This window comes from Bos indicus, chromosome 3 (genome assembly GCF_029378745.1).
Source record: "Bos indicus isolate NIAB-ARS_2022 breed Sahiwal x Tharparkar chromosome 3, NIAB-ARS_B.indTharparkar_mat_pri_1.0, whole genome shotgun sequence".
Lineage (NCBI taxonomy): Eukaryota > Metazoa > Chordata > Mammalia > Artiodactyla > Bovidae > Bos > Bos indicus.
In genome coordinates, this window is record NC_091762.1 from 33,428,890 (window position 1) to 33,448,600 (window position 19,711).

General features: G+C 41.7%; 1 protein-coding gene across 1 annotated transcript in view; it reads left to right on the forward strand.

The window, feature by feature from the left end:
- SLC16A4 (solute carrier family 16 member 4) overlaps positions 1-19,711 on the forward strand; it is a 27,758-nt gene continuing 8,047 nt past the window's right edge. The window contains exons 1-7 of the mRNA XM_019956876.2: positions 1-86; positions 11,669-11,801; positions 12,436-12,579; positions 12,760-12,921; positions 14,173-14,688; positions 17,466-17,677; positions 18,752-18,845. Of these exons, the coding sequence (XP_019812435.2) occupies positions 6-86; positions 11,669-11,801; positions 12,436-12,579; positions 12,760-12,921; positions 14,173-14,688; positions 17,466-17,677; positions 18,752-18,845 (1,342 nt within the window). The 5' untranslated portion in view covers positions 1-5. The remainder of the gene's footprint in view (positions 87-11,668; positions 11,802-12,435; positions 12,580-12,759; positions 12,922-14,172; positions 14,689-17,465; positions 17,678-18,751; positions 18,846-19,711) is intronic.

Consider the following 19,711-nt stretch of genomic DNA (forward strand, 5'->3'; position numbering starts at 1 on the left):
TCATCATGCTGAAGAGGAAGGTTCAACCTTACAAGAAAACCCTGGATGGAGGTTGGGGATGGATGGTCATATTTCATTTCTTCCTGGTAATTTACTTTCTCCTTCCCCACTGCCTGAAAGAAAGTTTTCTGGGGAAAGGCTCAGAGCAGCCTAACAAGAAGATCATACATGAAACCCTTGACATTTGAATGGAAAGGGGATCCAAGTAAAGCCAGGAACTGCCAATGAACCTTCAAGTTGGAAATGTTCTCCTTGAGTGAAACCAGAAAGACTGCCATCCTGTCTCCTACTTCTCCTCAGCATTCCTTAAACCTACAGAATGCTCCAGCCACCATTAGCAGCTCTGCCCTGGCTGCATGGCAGTTAGGATTTGGGGACAATCACATTTAGCCATCCGAGAAATAGCGCAGGGAGGGGATTCCCCAACTCAGTCAAGCAAACATGTAACTGCTGCAAGCAACTTCCTTCTCTCCTAGGAGGCTGGGACTTTTCTTCTGTTCTGCCTGGTGTCCACTTCCCAACCCATCCCCACCAACCACAACTTATGCCAGAGTTAGGCCCAATGTATATTTCTGACATGTCTGGAAAGGAAGACAGGGTTGTGAATCCTGAAACTGGAGCCTGATTTCTTCCCTTCATTCATTAGCAAACCCAACTCCATTTTTTAATTAACGTTTTGCCCTCATCCTCCCAGAAGCTCTGGGGGTTGTTACGTGAGACTGTGGTGATCTGAATCGGCATGGTCATCCTGATGGGATTGATGAATCCCATCACTGCTGTACCTTAAACCCTGAGTGTGGCACCAGTTCCACGATTCCTCTTAAGTGTTCCCAAGTAAGTCAACTTTAAGATGTCCTCAACAGAGATATCCTTCCCTCCTGATCCTCCTCCTCAGCCCAGTCCTACAGTAAGAAGCTTCCAAGGAGGGGAGTGCAGGTCCTGGTGACTTCTAACTAACCTGCAGCCCATAGTATAGAAGGACCACACCTCCTCCATCATGACAGAGAATGGGAAAGGAGGGAGGCAGAGGCCCTCAGCCAGGATTTACATAATACAAAACTCACAACCTGAGGACTATTTGTTAAACATTAGCTTCATTACTAAAGAACATGGACTCTCTTTTCCTTCCTCCCAGAAGTGTTACTAAAAAGGACAACAAGGACACACTAAGTCTGAGAGCCTTCCTGTGGCTGGGCCACCTCCTCACATCACAGGCTTTGCAGAACCGGCATTATTGGCAAGGATCTTGAGTTCTCCCACTTTTTCCTGCATTATGCTCTGAGGACAGGAAGTTATCTAATTTAGTGGCCGCTAAGAACAGTTGTCTAATAATGAGATTAGTAAACAATCTCTCACTTTTTATGGGCTTCTCAGGTGGCTCAGTGTATAAAGAATCTGCCTGCAATGCAGGAGACACAGGAGACGTGGGTTTGATCGCTGGGTTGGGAAGATCCCCGGAGGAGGGCACGACAATCCATTCCAGTGTTCTTGCCTGAAGAATCCCAGAGACAGAGCGTGGCAGGCTACAGTCCATAGGGTCACAAAGAGTTGGACATGACTGAAGTGACTGAGCATGCACACTTTTGGGGGTGTGGTGCTACTCTTAAGCACACACATAAAACATTTTGGGTCCTCAAAATGTTAATAATTAACTCAGGCCAATCAGCCACAGTAGTACTGTGGGTACCTGGATGATGATGATTTCATGTCTGTATAAGTCTGCTTTTCTAGAATAGATGATCTCCTGAAAAGGTGAGTGAAAAACCCAGGTAACAACATATCCTTCAGGAGCTCCTTACTTTTTTTTTTTTTTAAAAAGGTCTCATTCTAACTTACCATACTTTATAACTGCATCATCTGCATGACTGTTTTCTGTATTCAGCCTGTCTCTCTGGACTGAACGTTCTACGAGCACAGGGCCATTTGCTGGGTCTGTTTGCTCACCACTATAAGCCAAGTCCCCTAGTCAGCAACCAAAACACAGAACACACTCAATAAATACCTGCTGGCAGATGGGAGGATGGATGGACTGATGGATACATTTATGAATAAACAAGGTGATAAATATGAAGTTGGAGAGATGGGCAGGGACTTTGGAGGACTTAAAAAAAAAAAAAGCAGGGGAGTAATGTAATCAGTTTTGTATTTCAGGACAGTAGCTCAGGTAGTGGGCTGCTGATGGATAGGCCTGGAAGCAGGGAGGTCCACTGGAAGGATGCTGCAGTAATCCAGGTGAGAAAACAATATGACAGTAGCAAACGGGGTGGAGAAGAAATACAGATCTGAGCAATACTGAAGACATATTGTTAAGACTGTAGAGTAATTGAATGTCAGGGAGACAGGGAATCATGGGGTCCTAGGATGCTGGCTTGGACAACATGGAGAATAATATATGCCCTTCACTGAGTTGGACAACATGAGAAGGGGACAAAACCTAAAGAAGGCTTGAAGGGCTTATCTTTGGGCACTGAGTCTGGGGGACTTGTGACATAACCAGTCATGTATGTGTTCAGTAAAGTCTACATGTACCTGGAGCCCAGGATCTGCATACTGAGAATTGTGAGTTAGCAGCACACAAAGGGGCTTGAACCATAAGTCAGTGTATTCAAGTCACCAGGGAGTTCAGTTCAGTTCAGTCGCTCAGTCGTGTCCGACTCATTGTGACCCCATGAACTGCAGCACGCCAGGCCTCCCCGTCCATCACCAACTCCCGGAGTTCACTCAAACTCACGCCCATCGAGTTGGTGATACCATCCAGCCATCTCATCCTCTGTCATGCCCTTTTCCTTCTGCCCCCAATCCTTCCCAGCATCAGAGTCTTTTCCAATGAGTCAACTCTTTGCATCAGGTGGCCAAAGTATTGAAGTTTGAGCTTTAGCATCAGCCCTTCCAAAGAACATGCAGGACTGATCTCCTTTAGAATGGACTGGTTGGATCTCCTTGCAGTCCAAGGGACTCTCAACAGTCTTCTCCAATACCCCCCAGTTCAAAAGCATCAATTCTTCAGCACTCAGCTTTCTTCACACTCCAACTCTCACATCCATACATGACCACTGGAAAAACCATAGCCTTGACTAGACAGACCTTTGTTGGCAAAAGTAATGTCTCTGCTTTTGAATATGCTATATAGGTTGGTCAAAACTTTCCTTCCAAGGAGTAAGCATCTTTTAACTTCATGGCTGCAATCACAATCTGCAGTGGTTTTGGAGCCCCCCAAAATAAAAGTCTGACGCTATTTCCACTGTTTCCCCATCTATTTGCCATGAAGTGATGAGATCAGATGCCATGATCTTAGTTTTCTGAATGTTGAGCTTTAAGCCAACTTTTTCACTCTTTCACTTTCATCAAGAAGCGTTTTAGTTTTTCACTTTCTGCCGTAAGAGTGGTGTCATCTGCATATCTGAGGTTATTGATATGTCTCCCGGCAATCTTGATTCCAGCTTGTGCTTCTTCCAGCCCAGCGTTTCTCATGATGTACTCTGCATAGAAGTTAAATGAGCAGGGTGACAATATACAGCCTTGACGTACTTCTTTTCCTATTTGGAACCAGTCTGTTGTTCCATGTCCAGTTCTAACTGTTGCTTCCTGATCTGCACATAGGTTTCTCAAGAGGCAGGTCAGGTGGTCTGGTATTCCCATCTCTTTCAGAATTTTCCACAGTTTATTGTGACCCACACAGTCAAAAGCTTTGGCATAGTCAATAAAGCAAAAATAGATGTTTTTCTGGAACTCTCTTGCTTTTTCGATGATCCAGTGGATGTTGGCAATTTGATCTCTGGTTCCTCTGCCTTTTCTAAAACCAGCTTGAACAGCTGGAAGTTCACGGTTCACATATTGCTGAAGCCTGGCTTGGAGAATTTTGAGCATTACTTTACTAGCATGTGAGATGAGTGCAATTGTGCGGTAGTTTGAGCATTCTTTGGCATTGCCTTTCTTTGGGACTGGAATGAAAACTGACCTTTTCCAGTCCTGTGGCCACTGCTGAGTTTTCCAAATTTGCTGACATATTGAGTGCAGCACTTCAACAGCATCATCTTTCAGGATTTGAAATAGCTCCACTGAAATTCAACCACCTCCACTAGCTTTGTAGTGATGTTTTCTAAAGCCCACTTGACTTCACATTCCAGGATGTCTGGCTCTAGATGAGTGATCACACCATCGTGATTATCTGGGTCGTGAAGATATTTTCTGTACAGTTGTTCTGTGTATTCTTACCACCTCTTCTTAATATCTTCTCATATCATTTCTGTCCCTTATCGAGCCCATCTTTGCATGAAATATTCCCTTGGTATCTCTCATTTTCTTGAAGAGATCTCTAGTCTTTCCCATTCTGTTGTTTTCCTCTATTCTTGCATTGATCTCTGAGGAAGGCTTTCTTATCTCTCCTTGCTATTCTTTGGAACTCTGTATTCAGATGCTTATATCTTTCCTTTTCTCTTTTGCTTTTCACTTCTCTTCTTTTCACAGCTATTTGTAAGGCCTCCCAGACAGCCATTTTGTTTTTTCGTATTTCTTTTCCATGGGGATGGTCTTGGTCCTGGTCTCCTGTACAATGTCACGAACCTCCGTCCATAGTTCATCAGGCATTCTATCTATCAGATCTAGTCCCTTAAATCAATTTCTCACTTTCACTGTATAATCATAAGGGATTTGATTTAGGTCATACCTGAATGGTCTAGTGGTTTTCCCTACTTTCTTCAATTTCAGTCTGAATTTGGCAATAAGGAGTTCATGATCTGAGCCACAGTCAGCTCCCGGTCTTGTATTTGCTGACTGTATAGAGCTTCTCCATCTTTGGCTGCAGAGAATATAATCAATCTGATTTCGGTGTCGACCATCTGGTGATGTCCATGTGTAGTCTTCTCTTGTGTTGTTGGAAGAGGGTGTTTGCTATGACCAGTGCGTTCTCTTGGCAGAACTCTATTAGCCTTTGCCCTGCTTCATTCCATATTCCAAGGCCAAATTTGCCTGTTACTCCAGGTGTTAATTGACTTCCTACTTTTGCATTTCAGTCCCCTATAATGAAAAAGACATTTTTGGGGGGGTACTAGTTCTAAAACGTCTTGTAGGTCTTCATAGAACCCTTCAACTTCAGCTTCTTCAGCGTTACTGGTTGGGGCATAGACTTGGATTACTGTGATATTGAATGGTTTGCCTTGATCATTCTGTCGTTTTTGAGACTGCATCCAAGTACTGCATTTCAGACTCTTTTGTTGACTATGATGGCTACTCCATTTCTTCTAAGGGATTCCTGCCCACAGTAGTAGATATAATGGTCATCTGAGTTAAATTCACCCATTCCAGTCCATTTTAGTTCGCTGATTCCTAGAATGTTGACGTTCACTCTTGCCATCTCCTGTTTGACCAATTCCAATTTGCCTGGATTCATGGACCTAACATTCCAAGTTCCTATGCAATATTGCTCTTTACAGCATCGGACCTTGCTTCTATCACCAGTCACATCCACAACTGGGTATTATTTTTGCTTTGGCTCCATCCCTTCATTCTTTCTGGAGTTATTTCTCCACTGATCTCCAGTAGCATATTGGGCATTTACTGACCTGGGGAGTCCCTCGTTCAGTATCCTATCATTTTGCAGTTTCATATTGTTCATGGGGTTCTCAAGGCAAGAATACTGAAGTGGTTTGCCATTCCCTTCTCCAGTGGACCACATTCTGTCAGACCTCTCCACCATGACCCGCCCATCTTGGGTGGCCCCATATGGCATGGCTTAGTTTCATTGAGTTAGACAAGGCTGTGGTCCATGTGATTAGATTGACTAGTTTTCTGTGATTATGGTTTCAGTGTGTCTGCCGTCTGATGCCCTCTCGCAACACCTACCGTCTTACTTGGGTTTCTCTTACCTTGGACATGGGGTATCTTTTCACGGCTGCTCCAGCAAAGCGCAGCCGCTGCTCCTTACCTTGGACAAGGGCTATCTCCTCATGGCCGCCCCTCCTGACCTTGAACGTGGAGTAGCTCCTGGCCCTCCTGCGCCTGCGCAGCTGGGAAAGAACCTTGAGGAAAGTGATGCCTAGGGGATGGGCGGAGGGTGGCTCAGAGGAAACTGAGAAGCAGTTAGCGGTTAGCATCACAAAAGCTAAGGCAGAAATGTGCAGAAGCAGATGGTGCAGAGACCAGATATGATAAAAATGATATGAGCTATTGGTTTAGCAACAATGAAGTCTCTAATAACATTGATAAGAGGCATGCATTGGAGTGAGATGAGAGGAAGCAGAGATAACCTAACAGACTACTCATTGATGAAAGAAGTTTGTGAAGGTCAAGAGCTAGGGTGATACTAGAGAGGAACCTGGAGTAGAATAACATAGTTTTGTTCAGTTCAGTTGTGTCCAACTCTTTGAGACCCCATGGACTGCACCACGCAAGACTTTCCTGTCCATCACCAACTCCCAGAGCTTACTCAAACTCATGTCCATCGAGTCGGTGATGCCATCAATCATCTCATCCTCTGTCATCTCCTCCTCTCGCCCTCAATCTTTCCCAGCATCAGGGTCTTTTCACATGAGTCAGTTCTTCGCATCAGGTGGCCAAAGTACTGGAGCTTCAGCTTCAACATCAGTCCTTTCAATGAATATTCAGGACTGATTTCCTTTAGGATTGACTGGTTCCATCTTCTTGCAGTCCAAAGGACTCTAAAGAGTCTTTTCCAACACCATAGTTCAAAAGCCTATCAATTCTTTGGTGCTCAGCTTTCTTTATAATCCAACTCTCACATCCATACATGACTACTGGAAAAACCACAGCTTTGACTAGTTGGACCTTTGTTGGCAAAGCAATGTCTCTGCTTTTAATATGCTGTCTAGGTTAGTCATAGTCTTTCTTCCAAGGAGCAAATGTCTTTTAATTTCATGGCTGCAGTCACCATCTGCAGTTATTTTTGAGCCCCCCAAAATAAAGTCTCTCACTGTTTCCATTGTTTCCCCATCTGTTTGCCATGAAGTGATGGGACCAGATCTTGGTTTTCTGAATGTTGAGTTTTAAGGCAGCTTTTATGCTTTTACTTTCATCAAGAGGCTCTTTAGTTTTTCTTCACTTTCTGCCATAAATGGGTGGTGCCATCTGCATATCTGAGGTTAATGATATTTCTCCTGGCAATCTTGATTCCAGCCTGTGCTTCATCCAGCCCAGCGTATCTCATGATGCACCCTGCATATAAGCTAAATAAGCATGGTGACAATATACAGCCTTGACACACTCCTTCCCCAATTTGTAACCAGTCTGATGTTCCACATCCATTTCTAACTGTTGCTTCTTGAACTGCATACAGATTTCTCAGGAGGCAGGTCAGGTGGTCTGGTATTCCCATCTCGTGAAGAATTTTCCAGATTGTTGTGATCCACACAAAGGCTTTGGCGTAGTCAATAAAGTAGGAGTAGATGGTTTTCTGGAACTCTTGTTTTTTAGATGCCAGCAGATGTTGGCAATTTGATCTCTGGTTCCTTTTCTAAATCCAGCTTGAACATCTGAAAGTTCATGGTTCATGTACTATTGAAGCTTGACTTGGAGAATTTTGAGTATTGCTTTGCTAGCCTGTGAGATGAGTGCAATTGTGTGGTAGTTTGAACATTCTTTGGCATTGCCTTTCCTTGGGATTGGAATGAAAACTGACCTTTTCCAGTCCTGTGGCCATTGCTGAGTTTTCCAGATTTGCTGGATTATTGAGTACAACACTTTCACAGCATCATCTTTTAGGATTTGAAATAGCTCAACTGGAATTCCATCACCTCCAATAGCTTTGTTCGTAGTGATGCTTCCTAAAGTCCACTTGACTTTGCATTCCAGGATGTCTGGCTCTAGGTGAGTGATCACACCATTGTGTTTATCTGGGTCATGAAGATCCTTTTTATATAGTTCTTCTGTGTATTCTTGCCACCTCGTCTTAATTTCTTCTATTTATGTTTGGTCCATACCATTTCTGTCCTTTATTGTGCCCATGAAACATTTCTTTGCATGAAATGTTCCCCCTTGGTATCTCTAATTTTCTTGAAGCGATCTCTGGTCTTTCCCATTCTATTGTTTTCCTCTATTTCTTTGCACTGATCACTGAGGAAGGCTTTCTTATCTCTCCTTGCTAGTCTTTGGAACTCTGCATTCAAATAGGTATATCTTTCCTTTTCTCCTTTGCCTTTAGCTTCTCTTCTGAGCTATTTTTAAGGCCTCCTCAGACAGCCGTTTTGCCTTTTTGTTTCTTCTTCTTGGGGATGGTCTCGATTACTCTCTCTTGTACAATGTCACGAACCTCTGTCCATAGTTCTTCAGGCACTCTATCAGATCTAATCCCTTGAGTCTATTTCTCACTTCTACTGTATAATCGTAAGGGATTTGATTTAGGTCACACCTGAATGGTCTAGTGATTTTCCCTACTTTCTTCAATTTAAGTCCAAATTTGGCAGTAAGGAGTTCATGATCTGAACCACAGTCAGCTCTCGGTCTTGTTTTTGCTGATTGTACAGAGCTTCTCCATCATTGGCTGCCAAGAATATATCAAAATGATTTCAGTATTGACCATCTGGTGATGTCCATGTGTAGAGTCTTCTCTTGTGTTGCTGGCAGAGGGTGTTTGCTATGACCAGTGCGTTCTCTGGGCAAAACTCTATTGTTATTAAACAATAATCTCTGACAAAGCCTTATGTTCTGCGTTAAAAAGGAGCCACTGTGATCCAGCCTCCTTTCCCAAGACAATTCTTAGAATGGTCTGGTGAGGGAGTTCTTACTATGGGAGGAAGGTGGTAGGAGGAAGGCATGCTCTTAAAGATAAAAAGGAAATGAGAGGGCTGCAGAATTTCTAAGGGCTTTTATTTTGGGGGAAGACCATTTATAATGTCTGATGTGGACTCTGGAACAGGACTGAAACCCATCAACCTTAGTCCAAAACATGAGATGAAATAGTAGACTACAGACTTCAGTTAACTAACGGAATATCTAGACCTTGGGATCTAGACTAAAAATCTAGATAGACTTTTACTATCTAAGTCAAATAGGAACAAAGTTGGAAGGTTACAAGTTAAGGGAGGGAGGCAGAGTAGATACAAAGGCTGTGTCCTTGGTCTTTTTGATATACACAGTGGAAGGTACAGTCCCAGTTAGTAGAGACAAGTCACATCTACTTACTGCTGCTATGCCCAGACATCAAGGAAAGACCAGAGACAAAAGGTTCTTTTTTGGGGACCAGTAGTTCGCCAAATTCAGGTGGCTAAGAACCTAGAAGCCAGCATCCTGCAGATGCCAGCATGGAGTCCATGACCACAGAAGAGGAGGAAGGGTAATTTTATAGAATGAGGACCCATTGTATTGCTCCTTGCTCATTAGAGGACGCAATCACCACTTTGTATTCTGAACCAGAAGAAACAAGTCTGTGTCATTTAAAGTTCGTGTATATTCTCTAACCTCATTTCCTGATAAAGGCACCTTTGAGGAACATTATGATTACAAAGTGCTTGATAAAATAAAATGACTTTTCATTTTTTAATATATAGCCCTGGTACCCATAGCATTGTTCACTCTAAATAAGTAAAGTCTTATAGTTTCTATCAAGTCAGAATGGGAAGAATACATTAAAGGACTTCCTCCTCCCTATCCCATCTTTTGAAGCCTTTGAGCCAACACTGATTCCTAGTCCCTCACTCCAGGCAAGAAATAATACTTATCTGAAGAGTCTATTGGTGAGGATGGAGCAGAACGTCTTGATTACTTTATTTAGCAGGTAGAAGCTGAGGAAAGGAAGTTTCTAAATGGAGGCAGGTCTCTGATTTGGATGAGTCAGTAGATGGTACCAATCAAGAGAAATGAAAAGGAAACACAGGCATGGGGTAAGAGAAAGATGAATTTAGTTCTGGGTAAGTTAACCTGAGTTAGAAAGATATCGCAGACAGTAATATGAGTCTCGAGCTCTTAGGAAAGCAGAATGGTTATACAAAATGATAAAAACATAGTTAATAGGTTATTATTTACCAGAATTTTGTCTTCACAGTCCCATGAACTAGGTGGAACTATGAACTATGAACTAGTCCTTTATCTCCACTTTACAAAAGAGGAAGTGTAACTTTTGTAGTTCACCCAAGTTCACACCCCTAGTACAAAGCAGAGCCAAGATTCCAGCAGAGGCAGGCTGACTGCAGGCAGAACACAGTATTCACAACTACACCGTGAGTTCCCTCATAGCTCAGTCAGTAAAGGATCTGCCTTCAATGCAGGAATCTGCCTGCAATGCAGAACACCAAGTTTTGATTCCTGGGTCCGAAGATCCCCTGGAGAAAGAAATAGCAACCCACGCCAGTATTCTTGCCTGGAAAATCCCATGGACAGTCAATTATAGTGAATGACTGTCTATGTCTATCTCACTATAAATTGAGATGAGTGCAGAACCAGAGAGAAAGAATCAGTGATAAGGAACCCAGGACCTGTGGTCCTTCCACAAAGCATAGGAAGTGAAGTCGCTCAGTTGTGCCTGACTCTTCGCGACCCCATGGACTGTAGCCTACCAGTTTCCTCCATCCATGTGATTTTCCAGGCAAGTATACTAGAGTGGGTTGCCATTTCCTACTCCAGATCTTCCTGACCCAGGGATTGAACCCGGGTCTCCCACATTGTAGGCAGACACTTTACCGTCTGAGCCACCAGGGAATCTCTCCACCATGGCCAACTTCAAAGCAGAGAAAGTAGCCTTCAAACAAGGCCACTGAACAAAGGAAAAGAAAGGGGCCACTAGGAAGCCCCTGGAGACAGAGTGAGTAGGAGTGGTTTCTGGGCTTTTTGACTACAGAGACTGGCTAAGTCTCCCTTCCAGTTCCCCTCAGAACCTTGCTCCTCACTGCCCCCCTTCTAATCAGAATTCCAAAATGTGAGTACTGCACTGAAAGAAAACCTGACCTCAAAGAGGGTGCTCCCCCTAGTGGAGAGGAGAAGGATGGTGCGGGCAAGGAGGGTAAGGTGGGACCAAAGAGTTGGGGCACATGACCCAAACATAAGGTGACCATACATCCTCATTACCCTTGCTGTCCAGGCATATTCAGCTGAAAAGCAGAGTTAAAGCAAACTCTTAGGTTAGTCTAGCTAACCTAAAGTCTCCCAGAACAATTCTTTTGGACCAACACATCTCTCTCACAGAGGTACCTAGAATTAGCTATTTTGAACAGATGCTGTTGTTAACAGAATGGTACAGTGGTTGGTCAATATATGACCTTTAAGCTCTCTAAACCTTAACTTCCTGTATTTCTTCCTATCTATCAGGCTGTGCTGGATCTTTCTTGCGACACATAGGATCTTCATTGCAGCACAGAGAATCTTTAGTTGCAGCATGCTAACTCTTAACTGTGGCATGTGAAATCTAGTTTTCTGACCAGGGATCAAATCTGGACCCCCCTGCACTGGGAGCGTGGAAGGAAGTTCCCTGAATTTCTAATACAATATTGACATACCTATTCCATGCTCCGTAATGAGGATTAAATGAGATGCTTTCATGTAATGTGATTAGACACTCTAATGGGACAACCGCCCCATAAAATATAACATGGTACAAAAAGGAACTGACAAACAAACTGGTAAAATACAGGTGAGCCAGAGAATCACAGCTGCCAGCAGTTCTAACCTCCCCTATAATGGCTTACTCACCACCTGACTTGGACTCTGTTCTGCTTTGATTTAGGTAAATGTATTTGTGATGGGGATGACCAAGACTTTTGCAATTTTCTTTGTGGTTTTTCAAGAAGAGTTTGAAGGCACCTCAGAGCAAACCGGTTGGATTGGATCTATCATGTCATCACTTCGTTTTTTTGCAGGTATAAAGTCGACAATAAGCTTGTTGTCCAAGGAGAAGGAACACAAAGGGCAATTTCAAGAAGACTCATCTGTCAGTCATTCAAGACAGAAGCATTACTAAAACTCAGGTTCATTTATCAATATGTAAAGCTGAGAAAAGGACTTTACCTCCACTTGATTTGGCAAAACTGGAAAAATTAGGGTTCAAACAAATGACGTTGAAGAATCTATTTAACATCATAGGTTCAGTGAGTCAGTCTCTCAACTGGGAAGTCAGACCATAAAGCTCTGACCTGATCATCTAAGTATACTCATCACAGTGTAGATAAATAACTGAGCTTTGTTCTAGTTATAGGTCACTAGACACAACCTTTTCTTGCAGAAGTTTTATAATACCTTTTCAGTAAGCTTCCATTCCAAATCTTATTTATATCATCTTTTCTTCAAAACAAACAAAAAACAACAAAAACTCTTCTTCTAAAAAAGCAAAATAGTGTGGAACTAGGAATATTAAGAAACCCAATACAGACACCCTTTTGAAGGATACACAAAAGTAAAGTCCTTTTATTTTTCTTCAGTTGCCCATTTAAACTGTACACCAGAAGAGAAGGGATGCCGGGGCATATGTAACTTGTATTTGTTTCTTTTCCCAAGGTCCCCTAGTTGCTGTTATTTGTGACATAACTGGAGAGAAAACTGCCTCCAGTCTTGGGGCTTTCCTTGTTGCTGGTGGATATCTGATCAGCAGCTGGGCTACAAGCATTCCCTTTCTTTGTGTGACTATGGGATTTTTACCTGGTGAGTCCACTGTGAAAATAAGACTTTAAAAAAAAAAAAAAGGAACCATGAAACTTTCCTTTTACTGTGAGTTCAAAGGCCTACTTATATTATCTCAGGTTTGGGAGAATATCTCATCCAGTACCAAACCACTTAATGTGAAAGTGACTCCTAGCTATTAACATTATATTTTTCTTTTAGGTTTGGGCTCTGCTTTCTTGTACCAAGTTGCTGCTGTGGTCACTACCAAATACTTCAAAAAACGATTAGCTCTTTCTACAGCTATTGCCCGTTCAGGGATGGGACTGACATTTCTGTTAGCACCCTTTACCAAAGTCCTAATAGATCTGTATGACTGGACAGGTGAGTCCTGAACCTGCAGAATCAATTCTGCAAGATTTAATGTTGAGCCCTCTCCCTTTGATGACTAGAGAGGAGGTGATCATGATTCTTCCCTGGAGAACAGATAGCAAAACAGACTCTGAATTCCTTCAAGGCCTTGCCAGCCTACACAGGCAACTCAGAATTCAAGTCTGAGGGGATGGAAAGCAATTTGTATGGCTGAGGGAGCACACCTTTGCAGGGATAGCAGTACTCCTGGGAAGCAAGAATCCCTTCCTCAAAGCCTTCTCTTTTCACATTTTTTCTTTAAGAAAAACATCTGCATTAAAAAAGATAAAAATAAAAGACTCCTCCATTAGATTCACTAAAAAGGATGGAATTAGGCAAAAAGAGGATTATGTTCCTTAATAATATTTATATACTGTCATATATAAAATTTTCATGAATAAAAATCATTCACTCTATACTTTTTCTCATACCTGAAACAATTGGTTTAAAATAACCTCAAGTTATTGGCGAAAAAAACTATGTATATGTAAATATACATGACTATTCCTACCTACAGAGCAGTTTTGTTGAACTTTCCCTTTTCCATTCCTGATTTAAAAAATCACTAATATGGTGAACAAGACCAGTTGACAAATCCCTAAGACAAGATAGCCAGATGGTAGAACCTACAGCCAATTCTATCTCTAGAAGCAATACACACGAGTCACAGCTTTGGTCAGGACATGCTGAAGTCAAGCAACTACTCAGTTTCAAGGGCAACAATGGCATCTGTCTTCTTTCAAGGAATTTAAAACATCATGAGATGAAATGGCTATCTCCTCTTCTAAAGCAGTTTCCAAATAATTCCCATTGCCCAATTCTGTATTTTCTGTACCTAAATCTAAAGCCTCAAATCAGGATTTAAAACACATTGTAATTTTCTATCATTTGAAATATGACTCCCCCTCTCTACCCCCACACACCAAAACATTTTTTTCCTTTAGTACAAATAACTCCTCCCATGCCACCTTTGGTATGGCTTTCTGGCTATCTCCAAAGGTCTCCCTGTTTTCACAAGGATACAGCAGTGTATACAGCTAACAGTTAAGTCAATGGATTTAAATACTTTCAGCTAAATTCAAAGACAAAGCAGTGCTTTCAGAAATTATTGTACTATGACTGAATATTTCGTGGTGGGGCCTCTTCTGAGTCTAAGGATACAGAGTATTGTGAAATCAAAGAGGTAATTTTAGTTTAACTTCTCAATTTTTCTCTCCTGTTTAGGTGCTCTTATATTACTTGGAGCTATCATATTGCATCTGGTTCCTTCTAGTATGCTCTTGCGACCCATTCATATCAAAAGCACGAGCGATTCTGATATTAAAGATGAAAGTAGTTTGTCTCCAACTGGTCCAGAGGCTGCATGTGGAACAGAAACATCATGCTGCAATGAGATACAAGAGTCGGCCATCGGGGACAGTATTATGCAGAAGGAACGACGACCAGGTATAAGTTTAACGGTCTCACAAAATCAAAGCAAAGAGTTCAACAATGAATATAACAGAAATGGACTTTTCCGAAAAACTAATGAAGAAACTTATTGGAAAAAAACTACTTCACGGAGCTGTAAACAAAAACTCTTTGACTTTTCTCTCTTTAAGAATCCTTTTTTCTACATATTTACGTGGTCTTTTGTTCTCAGTCAGCTGGCATATTTCATCCCTACCTTTCACCTGGTAGCCAGAGCCAAAACATTGGGGATAAACATCATGGATGCCTCCTACCTTGTTTCTGTAGCTGGTAAGAAAGCCTACTTCTACCTCACCCTCAAAAGGAAAAATATATTCTACAAAAATTGGTTACATTTTATTAAAAAGTTGAAGAAAAATAATATTTTTAAAAAGGAGTTTTGGGAGGGCCAGAAAAGCAAGTTTTTTGAAGCTGATGGGAGCAGCAAGCCTTCCCTTTCACAGATCTGTCACTGCATCTTGCACACAGGCTCTCCCTACAAGACAGTGGACCCCAAACCAAGTCTTATTTTCATATCAGTAGCTAAGTATTTGCTAGATACTGAACCTTACTGGATCGTAGTGGAAACAGTCATTTTAGGAAGCAAAAAAAATCTGATGTAGACAGGACTGTGCAGTGGTTGAAAGAACTGATTCTAGAGCTAGATTTTCCAGGTTCAAGTTTTTGCAGGGTATGACCATTATGACCTTGGGCAAGTCACTTGCCACCTCTGTGTCTTGATTTCCTTATCTGCAATATATGAATAATAGTATCTACTCTCGTAAGGTTATTAGGATTAAACAGGTAATGCATGTAAAGTTTAAAATAGTACCTGAACTATCGTTAGCATTCAATAATGTTTTAGTAATATTTGTAGCTAACAAATTTCCCCTTTTAACTCATAGTAAAGGGATAAGATAAATATGTGTACTTAGGCTAGTCATTAATGAATTGGCTAACATTTAAATTGAACTAGAATAAAAAATAAAACCAATCATTTTAGTTGAGTATTTATAAAAATAAATGGAAACAGAATGCTTGATCCAGAAAATATGGATTCTGTCAGCTGACAAAACAGGGAATCTAAAAAAGTGAAAATGAAGGAAACAGAATTGCTTTGCGCTACCTGGAAATTCTCAGTAGCACAACATTAACTTCTCTTTCGCCAATTTCTGGAAAAGACTTTTACTAAGTCCTTGCAAAACTTACAGCACCCCATTTCCAACTGCTTCGGTCATAAAACTTGTGTGCCCAAGAAAAAGATACATAGCTAAATTGATGTTTTCTACTGAAATGTCTGGTGGTATCAATTTAGATCAGATTAGGGCCTTACAGCGGAGAAGGCGATGGCACCCCACTCCAGTACTCTTGCCTGGAAAATCCTATGGATGAAGGAGCCTGGTGGGCTGCAGTCCATGGGGTCTCGAAGAGTCGGACACGACTGAGTGACTTCATTTTCACTTTCATGCATTGGAGAAGGAAATGGCAACCCACTCCAGTATTCTTGCCTGGAGAATCCCAGGGACGGGGGAGCCTGGTGGGCTACTGTCTCCGGGGTTGCACAGAGTCGGACATGACTGAAGCGACTTAGCAGCAGCAGCAGCAGGGTCTTACAGGGCTTCCCAGGTGGTGCTAATGGTAGTAAAGAACCTGTCTGCAAATGCAGGAGACATAGAAGACTCAGGTTTGATCCTTGGGTTGGGAAGATCCCCTGGAGGAAGGCATGGCAACCCAGTCCAATATTCTTGCCTGGAGAAACCCATGGACAGCTGAGTGTGGCAGGGTATGGTGCACAGGGTCACAAAGAGCTGGACAAGACTGAAGAAACTTACACACACACACACACACACACACACACACACACACACACAGGGTTTTACAACAAGGCCAGAATATAATAGTTTCAATATGCATTCTAGGAAAAAAACTGTAAAAACAGATATGGAGATGGCAGTATGCATTTTAAATACCTTTTTGTGGAGCAATCTGCATTTGAACCATAGGAAGAATTTTAAGTAAAAACAACCACAGTTCAAGCTTCTCTTCGTGAAAATCTCTTTCAGTATTTAACTGGTACATTACATATAATAGGATAAAGGATAAGAAGGTTCTACTACCATGAAACTCAGTAAAAAATGTTAATCTTAAATTTTATTCAAATTACACCACAGCGTCACCATTCAAAACATGATTTCCCATTTCCAGACTTCCTACATATTTTCAAGTTAACCATAATAACCTTTGGAGGACTTAACTACCAAAACCTCATATGCAATACCTCATATGCAATTTTAAGAAAGTGTCTCAACATCTATTGTTTTTTCCAGTTTAAGACTTTATTATTTATACTCCAGTCATTCACCATTTGACTTCCCTAAGACACTAACCTGTGGGTCTACTAATCCTCAAGAAATCTCACTTCCTCACCCGTAGGACCTCTTCAAGGGAGGCCTACTGAGCCCAGGGTCTTCTATAACCTGGTATTCCCAGTTTGGTGGTATAAGGTTTCCAAACACAATCAGAATAAACACTTGATGACGACTCCAACCCAAATCTGGAGGAGTTTTTTCAGTATTTCATTAAATGTTTAGAATAGGTACAAAAATAATACAATCTACTGATACAAAGGAAATCAGCCCTGAATATTCACTGGAAGGACTGAGGCTGAAACTCCAGTACTTTGGCCGCCTGATATAAAGAACTGACTCATGGAAAAGACCCTGATGCTGGGAAAGACTGAAGGCAGGAGAAGGGGACAACAGAGGAGGAGATGGTTGGATGGCATCACCGACTCAATGGACATGAGTTTGAGTAAACTCTAGGAGTTGGTGATGGACAGGGAGGCCTGGCCTGCTACAGTACATGGGGTCGCAAAGAGTCAGACATGACTGAGCTGAGCAACAGAACTGAACTGATACAAATTAAACCATTTTTTCCCTCATATGTCCTAGCCACAGGGTGAATGAAGTCTTATGACATAGGAAAAGATGCCTTATCCATTTACATTTTTCAAAAGGGCTAGAAAAATGCAATTGGGATTTCATAAGACCTTTTCAATACTGTTCCAGGTATCATTGAAACAGTCAGTCAGATTATCTCTGGATGGGTTGCTGATCAAAACTGGATCAAGAAGTATCATTACCACAAGTCTTACCTCATCCTCTGTGGCATCACTAACCTGCTTGCTCCTTTAGCCACCACATTTCCATTACTTATGACCTATACCATCTCCTTTGCTGTCTTTTCCGGTGGTTACCTGGCATTGATACTTCCTGTACTGGTGAGTAGACACACTCGTTAATGTTCTTACACCATTTAGTAAAAGTATGAATCATCATCGCCCCCAAAGAGAAAACATACTTTGTATTACTTTTATAATAACAAAAACAACATACCCAAGGCCTCAGAAACCTTGTAGCTACATCCTATCCAGCTATTCATCTTATCTTGTAAGGAGGGATGATGAGAGGACTGCTATTGCTAAGTCACTTCAGTCGTGTCCGACTCTGTGCGACCCCATAGACAGCAGCCCACCAGGCTCCCCCGTCCCTGGGATTCTCCAGGCAAGAACACTGGAGTGGGTTGCCATTTCCTTCTCCAATGCATGAAAGTGAAAAGTGAGAGGGAAGTCGCTCAGTCGTGTCCAACTCTTAGCGACCCCATGGACTGCAGCCTACCAGCCTCCTCTGCCCATGGGATTTTCCAGGCAAGAGTACTGGAGTGGGGTGCCAAGGACTAGCCATGTGGAACAGGAAAGAAAGAAAAGCAAAGTAGGGAACAGAAGGATTCTACTTTATCAGTCTCCCAGGTTAGGCTTCTATTCTTTACTTCAGCTCCAGAAATTTCTTTGGTTCTAGGATACATCTGGGAAGAGTTCCTTAAAAGAAAGAGGAGCTTCCTGACAAGTGATGACCTCTCTCTTGTTGAGAGAAGTTCTGTATACTTTAACAGGGATATTGTGCTTTTAACTCCTCTCCATCTTTATCCCAAACCGACATAAAATCCTAGAGCTGAATGGAATGGAGTTGTAGAAATACTGAGTTTGTCTTGGAACCCCATGGGTCCTTAGAACTAGGTCCCCAGTGCGCTGGAACATAATCCCCAGGAATCTTTGGGCCTGGTATCAATATTAGCATAAGTGGTGAAGAGTATTACGAGGCTTAAGCAAAAATTAAAAGTTTCTAACACTTAAATCAATTTCCTGTGATATCTGATTTCTTATCATCCAAACCACCTCAGAGGCCAACTGTTCATAGCTTGAGACAACATACACAGTATTTTATCCCTCTGTAGGTAAAAGTCTCTGTAGAATACCACCCTCAGTATGGTTAACACTGGATTCTAATCCCTACAGGTTGATCTGTCTGGGAATTCTACAGTTCAAAGCTTTCTGGGACTTGCAAGTTTCTTTGCTGGGATGGCTGTCCTTTCTGGACCACCTTTAGCAGGTAACAGCTTAGCCTTAGTAAACTTCAATCACAATGAACCAAAATGTTGATCCATGATGAATGGTAACATGGAATGACAATATTAGATAGTTACAAGAAACTGATGATCGTCTCTGCTGTTCCTGTACCAACTCGCACAACTCCAGTATGAAACCAGGAGAATCTGAGGGTTAATTCACCAGATGTGCACTAAGCAGATTTGAGTATTGTAGCAGGGGCTGTGTATCTATCTATTTCTCTGGAGAGAAAATCTAGAGTTTTATCAGATGCCCAAAGATATATGATGCTTAAAAACAAAAAAATAAAAACTACCAACACCTTTTATCCAAACAGCAGTCATTACAGAGCTTGAAAACCACAGGCCTGATCCCTTTGCTCTTCAGACGTGCTGTAAGACTAAATGCCAGAATCTGTGCAGAGGACATGTGGGGCCACTAAAGACTCATTAAGTATAAGTATAGTAAAACTTTGGAAGTTCTGTTTTTAAATAAACTTTAAGACCGAAGCATTGTTTTACATTCACTTTTTACCTACTGGAACATAAGACTATTAAAAGACTAACCACTACACACAAATATTTTTAGGAAACAGACTTAAGCCTTAGTATCATATACTATGACTACTGAGTATCTTATATACAACTACTGAGAGTCTACAAGAATTACAGTATATAGAATATACTATGTAAGACATTAGTAAAAATTATAGTATGCAGAATTACAAATTACTACAGCATTTCTAATCATCCACAATAAGGAATCTAATCTAAAAATTACTTTTGCTTCCCTCAGTCCTGAAGTAAGACAGAAAAAGGGTCTGATTTTGCCCATTTTTTTAAACTAAGTTTTATAATAAGATTTGCACCT